At 44.5% G+C, this 14,158-nt stretch overlaps 1 protein-coding gene across 7 annotated transcripts in view; it reads left to right on the top strand.

The window, feature by feature from the left end:
- Positions 1–14,158, top strand: part of NFYC (nuclear transcription factor Y subunit gamma) — a 62,989-nt gene that overhangs the window by 41,070 nt on the left and 7,761 nt on the right. For all 7 annotated transcript variants that reach the window (XM_027108947.1, XM_027108943.1, XM_027108949.1 and 4 more), the window contains exons 4-7: positions 1,338–1,451; positions 5,002–5,097; positions 9,952–10,125; positions 13,881–14,039. In XM_027108947.1, coding sequence (XP_026964748.1) covers positions 1,338–1,451; positions 5,002–5,097; positions 9,952–10,125; positions 13,881–14,039 — 543 coding nt within the window. The remainder of the gene's footprint in view (positions 1–1,337; positions 1,452–5,001; positions 5,098–9,951; positions 10,126–13,880; positions 14,040–14,158) is intronic.

Genomic DNA, 14,158 nt, shown 5'->3' with positions numbered 1-14,158 from the left:
CAAAGTCTAATTAAACAAAAATAATATTGTCTGTTGCTTTTTTATTTGGATTCTCTCTAAAATTGTTATGTGAGCTAAAATTGAACAGTTTTAATTGTTGTATGGTCTTCTCTGAAAATTGGGGATATCCTGTTTTCCAGATGTTGAAAAGATGCTGAGTATTTGCTTTTTGAATCGCCCGATTCTTTCCACTATGTAATGTGAACATGTATCATCACATCAACAGGACAGTGACGTCTTCCTAGCATCTTATTGCAATCTCTAGTTTGTTGATCTGAGCTCTAAGAAATGTTTGATAATGATATTGCACTTGTTCTAACTTTTCAATCTGTAAGTTGTTTCACATGATTTATACTTGTGAGAGGATTTACTTGGGGGTGGCCTTTTCTGTATTCCTAGGAGTCCACATCCTGTTACAGTTCTCACAGGAAAAGAGCAACTGTCTCTCTTTCCACTCAAAATTGATAGTCTCTTGTATTTGTGTGGAAAGCTAACAGTTTACCACAGTTTTCCCTTTTATTAGCTCACTTCTTCCTCATGGTAACCCTGAGAGATTTGATAGGATAAGAATTGTTAGTTTCACCATTCTATAGATATGGAAATAGACACAAAGAGGTTAAAAGTGTCTCACCCAGAGTAGGAGAACCAAGATCCCAATTCTCACCTCCTACTTCCTTAACTCCAGAGCTCTTCCCGTGGCTATATCCTGCATAGAGCACCTCACCAAGGGTTCAGAGCTTTGTTTGACCAAGAGTTTGAACTTTGAATTCAGACTTGGCAAGGCAGCTTGCATTACTTGAGCACTTACTGTGTGCCAGGCCTTGTGCTGGGTGCTTTTATATATATTATCTCATTTGATTCCCACAGCAACCCTGGAAGGTTGTTATCCTTTTTCTTTTCACTATGTGAAAAATAAAGCCCAAAAGGATGGGAAGCCAGAGATTTTCCCTAAATCCGTTGGCTCTCATACTCATCATCTTTCTCCACATTGTCTCCCTTTGGATTAGAACCTAAGTCCTACCACTTACTGGCTCTATGGACATAGGCAAATCACTTCATCTCTCCTAAACCCTAGTTTCTCTGAAAGGCTATTATGAGAGAAAGAAAGTGCATGGTAGGTGCTAAATAAATATCCTTTTTCCCTCTCCCTCTTCTGTCTGCTACCTGCTTTGTCCCTACTCGTGGATTTATTTTACCTTGGAATCTTGTAAGGCTACCACCATCTTGTTTTCTAGCCCTTGCCCCATAGCCCAAGAGTAGGACATGAGGTAAGGGACGAACTGACTGGTTTGAATGACTTGCTGGTGATTGACAGGGAGGGCCTACGTCTGTTACAGATGATCAGTGCAGAAGCCCCTGTGCTGTTTGCCAAGGCGGCCCAGATTTTTATCACTGAGTTGACTCTTCGAGCCTGGATCCACACAGAGGATAACAAGCGCCGGACTCTTCAGGTAATATTGTAGAAAATTAGGCAAGAGCTGCCTTTGCCTTCTTCTGTTGCATGGCTTTGGACCAAAGTTTTTGTTTTTCCTTAGCACTCTGTCAAGCTGATATGTTTAACTGGCATCTTCCTCTACTGCTGGGAGGCAGGCAGACCATATAGCCAAGATAGTCTGTATTTCCCCACCAAGAATCTTAATTTCCAACTCTCCTGTTTTTCACAGCTCAGTGACTGAACTTTGTACTTGGTGAGCTCTCACTATAAACAGAGGCTAAAGTGGTATTTATCTGTTTCCAGATCTAAACAACTTCTGGTTGGAAGCCTTGAGAGACTCCAGAAAAGAACAGTCCCAGGAAGAATAGTCTCACTAACCTCATTAGCCTTTTTGTTTCTTCCCTACTTTCCTGGGAATCCTTTTCTTCTTCTTTCATGTTTCCTTTTTTATTTTAATCCAGCAAATCAGCATTCATGTTGTATGAGGACCCCTTGGTCATTGGCTCTAGAGGCCCTCCGCTCAACATCCAGGCCCTAGTTGTTAGAGGAAAGGTTTCCCAGACATAAGAGGAAGGGTGTGACAGGTACAATAGTGACAGTATTTTAACAACAAAGCCAAGGAAGTAAATTATGCTTTCTGTTTCCCTTTATCTCCAAAGTTGAAAATGCATGCTTTTATTCATTTATCTACAGATACTAAATGAATACCCACAATGTGCCAAGCACTGTTCTAGGCCCTGGGGACTAATACACAAAACAGACAAAAATTCCTACCCTTGGGAAGTCTATATTCTAGTGCAGCCAGACACTGAAAACTTATTTTATGCTGTCTTGAAGGAAGTCTATGAATTTAGAGAGATCCAATTAAAGCTACCTTCAAGATCAATTCAGATTAAAAAATAAAATGGGCAAAGCACTTGAACAGGCCCTTCAAAAAAGAAGATACCCAGATGACCAATAAGCATATGAAAAGGTATACAACATCATTTGTCATCGGGGAAATACAGATTAAAACCACAATGAGATACTGGTTTACACCCACTACAATGGCTAAAATAAAAAAGACTGACAATACCAAGTGTTGACAAGGAAGTGAAGTGACTGAAACATTTATTGCTGGTCAGAATGTAAGGTGCGATCACCTTGGAAAACTATTTGGCACTTTCTAATAAAGTTAAACATGTTCCTTATTCTAAGACCCAGCCATACCACTCCTACGTGTACACCCAAGTGTGGACATTGTTGTATTGGAATGTTCATAACAACCTTGTTTATAATAGCCAAAAACTGGAAACAACTCAAATGTCCATCAAGATGTAAATATATTAACAAATTGATATATTCATAAAATGGATTACTACTCAACAATAAAAGGAGCAAACTGTTTATTCATACAACAACATGGATGAATCTCAATAATATTAAGCAAAAGAAACCAGAGGAAAAAATTACATAGCATGTACACCATATACTATCACCATCTGTGATGATAGAAATCAGAGTTGTTGTTGCCTCAGATTGGTAGGGGAAGGAAGTTGACTGGAAAGGGATAGAAGGAAACTTTGTTCTTATCTGGGTGATAGCTACCTGGGTGCATATATTTATTCAAATTCATCAAGCTGTGTACTTAAGATTTCTGTATTTTTTTTTTTTTTTACTAAATATGATAATCAGTAAAATACTAGCATTAAAAAAGGCAAAATAAAAATGTTAAAAAGACCCATTTAAGTATATCTGTTTCCAAAATTCTGTAGAACACTTTGGTGTATGTTTGGAGGTGATTTTTTTTTCTCCCCCTCATTCTATCCATTGATGAGCCGTTTGGGTAGCTTGAGTAGGTGACATCATCAAGAACATGATACTATATCGTACTAATCTTAAATGAGACCTGGCAGCCTTAAGATGCGCCCTGCTTCAGTCGGGAGGGTTTATTATCAAGCTGGTGGCTGGCAAGAAGGGTGGACTGGAGTTTTGCATTTCAATGGCTTGGGGCCATCACAAAGACAAGGGAAGGAAAATTTCCATCCCCTCCTATTTTGTCTGATGAGTCACCTTCTTTTAAGATGCGATATATAGGGCTTGCTAAGGATTTCTGTTAGCATGTTGACTTTTCCCTCCAACATTTTATTATGTTGGAAAAGTCAACATGCTAACACACAAAATAATTTAAACATAAGCAGAGTTTACAGTGAACACCTGTATACTGACCGCCTAGATCCTACCGTTAACATTTTACTTGTTTTGTTCCCATGTCTGTCTTTCTCTCTATCCATCAAGTCATCTATTTTTTTTTTTGAAGATGCACAGCCACCATTGCTGCTCCAAAGTCAGTTTATTTATTTGTTTTTATTTTTAATTTATTTTTGGCTGCACTGTGTCTTCATTGCTGCGTGTGGGCAAGTGGGGGCTACTCTTCGTTGCAATGCGTGGGCTTCTCATTGCGGTGGCTTGTTGCAGAGCATGGGCTCTATGTGTGCGGGCTTCAGTAATTGTGGCACGTGGGCTCTGGAGCACAGGCTCAGTAGTTGTGGCACACAGGCTTAGTTGCTCTGTGGCATGTGGTATCTTCCCGGACCAGGGCTTGAACCCATGTACCCTGCATTGACAGGCGGATTCTTAACTACTGCGCCATCAGGGAAGTCCCCAAGTCATCTATTTTTATATGCATTTAAAAGTTTACATTCCCCTGAACACTTCAGCATATGTCTCACTCACCATGGTTCACTATTTTTTTCGGTTTTTTCCTTTGCTTTAAAATTGTCATACAGTGAAGTACACAGATCTTAAGTATACATAGTGTGTTGGTTTTTAATTAAAAATCTTTTAATTTTATTATTTAAAGAAAGGGAATGTCACTCTTAGAAAGAACGCCATCAGAGCAGACCTTGGTTTCAGTAGCTTTAGTCAGCTGACTTGGTCTCTACCCACCCTGCCTCTATTCTAGTGACTTCAGGCTTCCAGTGTTCATGTCATGTGGAACAAGATTTAAACTGTGGATTTGACATTGTGATTTTCAATTTCAAAATAAAAATTGTAGCCTTGTAGGAACTAACATATATAGATCCGATGACTAGAAAATATTGCAAAAAGTTACTGAATTAGGATTTCAGCAAAGGGATTCAAAATAGATTATAACTACTTGTGAACCAAAGAGCCAGAATATTATTTAGGGGCTTAAAAAGTTATAAGGTTGAATGATAGTCTAACCTTGCTAACCACAGAATGACCAGAAATGTGTCAGTTAAGATTGCTAGATTTGTACAGATGTATCTGGAGGATGATAATTTAGGATCCAGCAGAAGTGGTAATAGTTGGAGGCTCAAATATACAGTTTGTAGAGCATGAGCTACATTTATCTCTTTTTTGTCAGTGTTTGTCCATCAAGTCTGATCATTTGAAGTTTATAAGAGTTTGGTTGTACTACTTTTGGCCTGTAGGCTTGGCCATGGGTATTTAATTTGGCTTAGAAGTCATCATCTTACCTTACTTGTAACTTGGAGAGTAGAAAGCCAGGTGAACTAGTTTCTCCCCAGGCTAATTTTTCACTCTGCTTTTCTTTGTTACAGAGGAATGATATCGCCATGGCAATTACAAAATTTGATCAGTTTGACTTTCTCATCGATATTGTTCCAAGAGATGAGCTGAAACCACCAAAGCGTCAGGTGAGCTGGGAAGGCATTGCTCCTGCTGCTGCTGCTGCTGACTAGAGAGTGCCTTGCCTCCTGGTGTCGGATACGCTCCTTTTCCTCTCTCAGCACAAGTCATTTGCTCTTCTTTTGCTTTTCTTTCTGTAGACCAGATCCATCCTTAACATCTCCTCCTGTTACTCATTTAGGGATGCTTTTAACTCAGTGCCTCTGAGGTGGAATTTCAGTGAAAACAGACAAAATGAAAATGAAAGACTTTAGTTACAACAGTAAAGTGAAGCTCATTTCGAGGTATCCTAGGAAGTCTGTCAGAGTTCTTAATCTGGGATGGGAGAGCAAGTTACAGATTTTAGATTTCCAAGAAACAGCTTCTGTGTGTGCATAGTGGTGTCTGGAGTGAGTGGACTGGGTTTTCTCTTAGTCTAGATTGTGGTTCTCTGCACAGTGCACTGGCTGCACTTTAGAATCACCTGTTAGGGTTTAAAAAATACCAGTCCCTAGGCCCCGCCCCTACACCAGCTGAATCAGAATCTGTGAGGGGGAGGCCCAGGCATTAGTGCTTTTTAAAGCTCTCCGGATGCTTTTAATGTGTAACCATATTTGAGAACCACCATTTAAGCAACCTTTCTAAGCAGTCATGAGAAAGAATGTGAGTGTCTGCCTTTCCTGCTCTTCTGTCTGCTCCTCTCCAGAGGTCACACCATTGTTTTTCAGCACTTTGGGTGCATAAAGCTCTTAATTGCAATTGTGATAGACCCCTCTCCCGTGTAGCTCATCATTTTAGGCATGCAGATTGCATGACTCACTAGATGTAGTAGAGATGCTTGGGGGATAGTGGCAGAGTCTGGCAGGAGCAAAGCTGAGCCTTGATCTGCTTTCTCTGTTTTGTTAATAAAATTTTAAGTGTTTTTAATGAATTATTTCATAGTGTATTGTCTTTAGAAACAGGAGTCATTCAGTGACGACCATTCTCCTGTGCCGTCTCGTGTTAATAACGAGTAAGAGAGTGTAGGAGAAGTGGGCATCTTAAACACCCTTTGTAATCCCGACCCTGCCTGAGGGTCTTTGGGTTAGCAAGCCCTCTGCACCTCCTTCCTAGAGCGGGGTGCCTCACTGCGTCTTCGTTCTTTCTGGGCAGTCTTTGCTACTGTAAACATCCTTGACTGGAAGCTGTAAGGCGTTCCAGGGAGCTTTCAGTCGGATGTTTACAGCGGCAGGCTGCCACGGTCGTCCCACTGTGCATCGCCTTTGAAACATTGCAGGTTTGTGCCCACGGCTCAGTTCCTCTCTTAGTGCTTCCCTCCTCTCTGAGAAGTCACCACAAGAACTCAGACCACTTCGCTTCCTTCAGAACAGTTGATAGCATTCACCCATTCTCCTTGTTGGAATTTGTTTCAGAAGCCCCCTTTAGACCAAGGTGGTGAGCTCTGTGACAAAATCAGGCCTTGCTCGGGCTCCTTGCACCAACTCCTGCTTGTTCCCTGGGGCTGCCTGCCGAGCCAGCTTGCTAGAGAGAATGGTCATGTCCTCTCCCTTCCTCCAGCGTCCTCAGTGCTTCACTCTCTTAGGGTGTCAGAGAGCTCCTTGTTACATCCTAGCCTGACTCAGAATGCTATGATCCATCTCCTTTAAAGTGTGTCTAGCTGAAACAGCTCAGTTTCTGAACTAAACAGGTTCAGTTCTTTGCAGGTGTTCAGGCCATTGATCGGCATCCTATTCGGGAGAGCTACTGCCTGGCGTTTGAAAGGTTGAGATTGCTGAAAGCTGGCCTGAAATTCTAAGATAGCACTTTTAATCCTCTGTAGACATGATGTTTTCCCAAGCTCCAAATTGGCTGGCACCTTCCTTAAGTCCTTTAAAAGCGCCTACTCTCCAGAACTCACCCTTTCTGAAGGAGGGAGCAGTTCATTCTTGCTACTGAAGCAAATGTGCTTTTTTCCAGTCTGGGGCTGGCTGCACAGCACTGTGGTGATGGCTCTAGGACGTGAGGCTGCTCGTTCTCTGGCGTTGTCTATCAGACTCTACTTCTGAAGAGATTCTAAGAGCAGGCACTCTGGTTGGGGAGGCCACTGCTAAAGCTGGGCAGGCGCCCCATTCCGGATTGATCCAGTCATTCAGAAATTGTTCTGGCACAGGGGGTGATTTCCCACTGCTCGGGAAAGAAACGAGCCAGAAATACTGAGTTGTGCATCTAAGGCCCTTGACTTCTCTGAGGTGCGTGGGGATGTCTTCTTGTTCTTTGGGGAAGCAAGACTACTCAAGCAGAAGATAGTTGAGGCCTGACTTCTGCCCCACTAAAACTGTGAGTTGAAAGTTCCTGCTCATTGAAATGTCATTTCCTCTTCACCCATTTCTTTAAACCAATCATAATCACTCCCTTACTAGCTTGACCTCCATTGGCGGAATGAGTATTCATAATGCAGAAGAAGCTTAGATATGCCTCCTTCCATTCCAATGATTTGAGAGCTGTCGTGCCTGTCCTCACAACACAAACCTTGGTGCCTCTATTTGATACTCACAGAAGTGTCCTAGACACTGCCTAGTTCATAAACAGTTTAAGAGCATACAGTAGGCATCATAGGAGAAGCTCTTTACATGTTCTCACAGCTTTTGGCAAGGGATATTTTAGCTTCTGAAAGTGGTACTTAAAGGGTTTGCTATTTGTCTGGCAAAAAGACCATATTCACTTGCAGATTAGCTACAGTCAAGGATAACTGGAGACAGAACAATGACAGGTCAGGGCTGATAAATGCCAGTGGCTCCCTACTCCCTAAGACTTCCTGCAAGTTAGTTCTAGGGGTCTGAGTCCTCTGTACCCTCTCATCACCCAAGAGCTTTTCCAAGTTAGTTTGGATTTTAGTGGTTGATGTTTCTTGTAGAATGGGAAGGGAGTTCTGAGTGGAAAATAAATTCATTGAACCTATTTCAGGAGCCTTGAAAAGAGCAGTTGGCCTTTGTTTCTTCGCTAAGGAGGGTGTCAGTATTATCCCTGTCACAGCCAAGATCAAGTTGACTGGCTGACCTTTATTTATAATGGTGAGAAGTTGGAGTTGAAGTGGAGGTGATGTTGTCACAGTTAAGTTGTTCTGGAAACTGAGACCTAGATGAAAATAAAAGGGGACCTCCTTTTTCTTCTGCCTCAGCATGATCATGTCCAGGGTTCAAACTGTTTGGGCCTGAAGCACAGAATGCATTAACTTAGAAAGTTGGTTCATGTTTGAGGACTAGCTTAGAAACCCAGAATGTTACAAGTGTCTGCCTAGACTGGGTGAATGGCCATTAGGGAACCTTGTCATGCAGAGATCCAAGTTCCTCAGGGGCTAGATATCAGGAGTCCTAGTTTTAGTATCCTGGGCCCCCAGTCACCGGGCAAGCAAAAGAATACCCAACCCCGTTCTTTAGCAGACAGGCGTGTCTCCTGCACTACGGCCACAGAATCCTAGAGGTAGCAAGAAATTAGGGATTCTTTTCTATTGCTAACAGCTGTTGGGTTCAAGAGAATTTGTCATACTCCCAACTTGGGTTAAAAAAAGTACTTTCCTACCTCCGGTTGTCTGCCTGGCTCTATGAATCCATTCATCATTCAGCAACTGCTTATTGAGTGCCTGCAAGGAGACAGGTGGTAGCGACAGTGGGGAGGGAGCAAGAGAGAGCGAGGCTTTGCCTTCACAGGGCTTTCATTCTAGCAGGGAAAGTAGTAGAATTTTCCAAGCAAGTACAAAAAAACTGTAATGAGAAACGGACTTTGGAAGCACAGATTGGGGATGGGGTCAGTACCAACTTTGTAAATGTCACTCTGGAGAGCTTTGGTCCACAGGGTCTCTATACCTTGAAGAAGTGTCTTCTTTTCCTCTTTCCTTGAACCTGGCAAACTTAGTCCAGAACATGGAAGTGAGTAAATTTAGCTGATATTTTGCTCAACAAGCCCAAGTGGTTGTATGTTTCTGTTGTTTTTGTTGTCCCAGGCAGGGCACCATGTGTCGCAGGGCCCTCCGGAGCAGACGCCGATCTGTGTCAGTGGTCAGGGGCCGGCCAACCCTGGACCCTCAGGCTGTAACCATGCCGTAGTGTGTGTAAACATCCTACACTCTCAGCTGTGAGCTCGAGGTGGCTGGGAGAGGGTTGTTTACTCCTTCTGCCATGGAAAACGTCAGCTGAAGAAGGAACGGTCTCTTCACCCAGCAGATCGGCCAGAGGCCACCCCACTGGAGGGCTGTCCCTCAGGCCCCCTGGGTTGCGCTTCTGTGGCTAAGTACCACCAAACCAGATGTGATGCTGGATAGACGTGGCCTCAGTGACCACAGAGCTCTCGACATGCTCTGAAAAGCTGGGCTCTTGCCTACCAGTGTTCTTGATCCTGACATTTGATTCTGAAATTCCAATCCAGAGAAAGCCCTGTTTCCCTTTCCCCTGCTCGTTCCCTCCTGAGGTGGTGGGAACGAAATACAGAGAGTGCTGCCTATTTGGGAGATTGGGAGCCAGCCTGAGAGCATGGTATTTGGGGTGCTTGCCGTTAGCACTCTTCTCAGGTCATAGGCCTTGACGGCATTTACTATCAAGCACTGCTAGTGCGTGGTTTTTAGTTACAGTAATTATTTGCCCATTTGCAACTCATCACGCAGTGGGTGATTACTCTGTACTTCAGAAAATTGGCTGTATGTTTTGTGAAGCCTATGGAATCTGTTATTTTTAGTGTGATTTAGCACAACTGGTCTCTTCGAATTCCACTTTCTCTTGGCTTCAGATGTGGAGAGCTCAGCGTTCAGCAGGCAACTGCACAGAGCCCATTTGGGGGAAGAGTGGAAATTCACTGTGGCAGCTGCTGAGCCGGTTCTTTTCCTCTTACCTGCCCCTCCTTCTGCCCCACAGGAGGAGGTGCGTCAATCTGTGACTCCTGCCGAGCCCGTCCAGTACTACTTCACGCTGGCTCAGCAGCCCACTGCCGTCCAGGTCCAGGGACAGCAGCAAGGCCAGCAGACCACCAGCTCCACAACCACCATCCAGCCCGGGCAGATCATCATTGCACAGCCTCAGCAGGGCCAGGTCTGTGAACCGCGGAGGGTGCCGGCCCAGCCAGACAGCACCTCTTAGGTTTGGGATGGGCAAAGTGTGACTGGGGCAGAGGGGCGGTCAGATCACCCGGTCCTGTAGAGGACTGGATTTGAATTCTGGAGACCTGGGCTTTTCCCCAGATTCAGCCACTGAGGTGATGTGTCACCTGATCTCTCTCGACCCTGGTTTCCTTGTGGGTCATATGAAGAAAGTGCAGTGAGCAAGACATTCTCCAGGATCCCTAAAAAGTTTGAGGAGGAAAAAAATCTTTATATTGCCCCCATGAAGAATAGTGACATCTTTTTTTTTTTTTTTTTTTTTTTTTTTGGCGGTACGTGGGCCTCTCACTGTTGTGGCCTCTCCCGTTGCGGAGTGCAGGCTCAGCGGCCATGGCTCATGGGCCCAGTCATTCCGCGGCATGTGGGATCTTCCCGGACCGGGGCACGAACCCGTGTCCCTGCATCGACAGGCGGACTCTCAACCACTGCGCCACTAGGGAAGCCTAGTGACATCTTTTAAGTGGACTCCGTGCCTGCTGTCTGTGTCTCCCACCAGAATTGGAATTTGTACCCTCAAGGGGGAGATCAGGCATCATTGCCAGCTTGCATACCTCTCCTCTCCTTTTCCCCATCATTTCTGTGTCCCACCAAATTTGTGTCAGGTGACTTTCTTTTTACAATAGTAATCAGAAGATTCCTTCTCTGTCTGAAAGCAGTAACATCCACATGGTTGGGGATCATGAGAGGCTGAAGAGAACTATGTGTTTTTGTTTTTGTACGTCTTTATTGGAGTATAATTGCTTTACAATGTGGTGTTAGTTTCTGCTGTACAACAAAGTGAGTCAGCTATACGTATACATATGTCTCCATATCCCCTCCCTCTTGAGCCTCCCTCCCACTCTCCCTTTCCCACCCCTCTAGGTGGTCACAAAGCACGGAGCTGATCTCCCTGTGCTATGCGGCTGCTTCCCACTAGCTATCTATATTTGGTAGTGTACATATGTCAATGCTACTCTCACTTCGTCCCAGCTTCCCCGCCACCCCCGTGTCCTCAGGTCCATTCTGTACGTCTGTATCTTTATCCCTGTCCTGCCCCTAGGGAGAACTATGTTTCCTGAGCTCTGACTCCAGATTCCCTGCCAATCATTAATTTATTTATTCATCAAACATTGAACATCCTCTTAGATAAAGTCCAATGCTATGTGTTGGGGACACAAGCATGGATAAAACAGTCCCTAATTTAAAGAATTCAAGAATCTAGTTGGGGCTACAAATACTTGAAGGTTATACCACTTGCCACGTGGGAAGTATAAGATATTCTTAGGATTGTGTAGAGGGTGTTATGGGAGCACTTCAAAGTGGGTACCTAACAAAGATGTGAGGGAGGTGGAAGGAGATGTCAGAGAAAGTTCCCTGAAGGGAATAATATGAGTCTTAGAGGGAACAATGGAAATGAATCAAATAAAGAGGGAAGGAGGGCTTTCCCAGGAGAGGGCACAGCACGAGCAAAGGCTTGGAGGTGAGAAACAGCACGGGGAAAATGGTAGGAGGGGAGGGTACAGTCAGCATAGCGGAACGTCTAGGCAAGTTGAAAAGATAGGCAGAAGACACATCCCAAACAGCCATGTGTATTCTAGTAAGGAGCTGGGTTTGCCTAAAGAAAAAAAGGTTGGGACAGGGGTAGATTTAAATATTACTATGATTTTAGGATTTATTCCCTGCCCATTTTCTTATCCATGTAACAGAAATTTATTGAGTGCTTGCTCTTTGCAAGACACAGTCTTAGGCAGACGGGGTTTAAAGATGATCACAGCCCAGTCCCTGCCTCAAGGCATCCGCTGCACCATGATGCCTGAGGGACTTTCTTTGGCTAATGCTTGTGCCTCTGCAGTGGTGAGAGCTTTACCTGCCAAAGGCTTATCCCTGTACAAAGCAAACTTCAAGGGAGTCTGCCAAGAGCTGGCTCTGATTGGCTGGCCGTTCTAAGAAGCTCATGGCTGTTGTGCCCCGACAGCAGGGCATGCCATATGTGATTTGACATCTGCCATGCTAACACGAGCCCTCGTTTTCCTGAAATGATTTAGAAATACCTTGGAAATCCTCTTGGGAAAATTGAGTTGGTAGTACAGTGATGAGTTGGCAGTATGCATTTTTTTTAGTCAGCGAGAATTTCACCTACCTCTTCTTTGCCACCCCAGACTTGCTCAGCTTGGAGCTGATAAGGCTTGTGAGGGTGGTGAAGTTGGTTCCTCCCAGCATCTCCTGTTGTTTCGCTGTCTGGCTGGTTCAGGGTGGCCTTGTGCTGTGTCACACCTCCCCGGACCTACAGGAATCGTTGTTTCAAATTGAGTTCAGATACCTTTGCAGGACCAATACCTATTAAAGTTGGAAGAAAAGCATAATTTGTTAAAGTGAATCCTGTGTTTTCTGTCATAAAATTGGAAACATTTATTACTGGAGGTTTGGGGAACAGGCTGAGTTGGAAATCATGGTGTGAGTATAGGAGGTGTTTCCTGTTGACCTAACCCACTGCATGTATTGCCCTCTGTCATCTTTCTTCCCTACCCTCTTGCAGTTTGTAGTAATTTCTCCTTACCTAATAATCCCTTGAGTCCCATCTACAGTTCTCAGAACATATCCCCTTCCCTTGTAACTTTAGATGCAGAGTAGACCTGTGCAGTCAGAAAGTGAGAGCATCGGAATAACAGCATCGATTGAAGCCCAGGATTCATTAAGACTCTCAGAGTTGTCTTAAGAGGTGATTCTTAATTCAGAGTGGGGAGAAATCATATCCAAAGTGAGGGGTTGGGGTGCAGGTGTGGTTAAAAGGCTCCACTAGCACCACTGCCAGATGAACAAGATATGCTGGGATCTGTAATGGTCACATCTAGGGCTAAAGTTTTGAGATTAAAAGAAATGACTGATCCTTTTGACAGTTTGAATCTGCTGTCTCTCAAAGGAGCAAGTTTCATTGGGCAGTCCTCTAAGTGTGTGTGAAACACAGAATCTTCATATACATTCGACAGAAATTCCTTAAATCTGCGATTCCTGTTTCTAGAAAGTTAGAAGTCTGGCTTTATTAAATTCCGTTACTTACGGGTAGCCCTAGTTAAGGTCCAGGTCTTAACAGTGTCCAGGTCTTAAGGGTGTTTGCCTCGCCCGTGGAAAGCAGTGCTGTGATCCAGAGCAGCTGGCTGGCCAGAGTGGGCTGGAGTCGCTCTGCTGCTTGAATGGGGGTGAAAGCCAGTGTGCCCTTTGTGTTTCTTCCAGTGTCCTGCATGCCTGAGAAGGAGCCCAGGGTCCTGAGCTTAGTTAACCCATACTGATCCCACTTTCCATTTAGTTTGCCCTCTAAACTCACCTGCTCCAGACTTGACTTCAGCCATGTCTCAGGCAAATTATCGTGGTTGCTTTTGATTCTCTTGTACCGTATGTGCCTTTCTATCATTGAAGGGGCTGTGAAGAGTTGAAACGTTTGAAGCATAGAGGTATTCGGGGCCAAGGCAAATATTCTGTACTCTGAGTCTAAAAATCCGTTTGGCCTTCCTGTCTTTTATTTTGGAGAGTGACTTGAACAGTGCTCTGAGCCCAAAGGACTCTGTAGGTTGAGTATTGTTAGTGTTGCGATGAGGTCAGGCATCCATGGAGGGGGTTTGCTCCCGGTGAACTGCTCGTTATTAACCCCTTGGTAGGCCTAATGGCTCTGGGCTGGAGCTCAGTCAGCTTTCTCATGACTCTTCCTTCCAGACCACACCCGTGACCATGCAGGTTGGAGAAGGTCAGCAGGTGCAGATTGTCCAGGCCCAGCCGCAGGGTCAAGCCCAGCAGGCCCAGAGTGGCACTGGACAGACCATGCAGGTGATGCAGCAGATCATTACGAACACAGGAGAGATCCAGCAGATCCCGGTAAGTCCTGCCCTGCCTTAAGGTCTGCGTGGCACTTTGCTCAACAGTATAACAGGAAATAGTTAAAGATTTCACACACACACACACACACACACACACACACACACACACACACACAC

The sequence above is a fragment of the Aethalodelphis obliquidens genome, unplaced genomic scaffold (assembly GCF_003676395.1).
Source record: "Aethalodelphis obliquidens isolate GAN/ISIS:26980383/991018 unplaced genomic scaffold, ASM367639v1 scaffold9, whole genome shotgun sequence".
Lineage (NCBI taxonomy): Eukaryota > Metazoa > Chordata > Mammalia > Artiodactyla > Delphinidae > Aethalodelphis > Aethalodelphis obliquidens.
The sequence above is the reverse complement of the archived record's forward strand: the minus strand, read 5'-3'. Positions and strand labels throughout refer to the sequence as shown.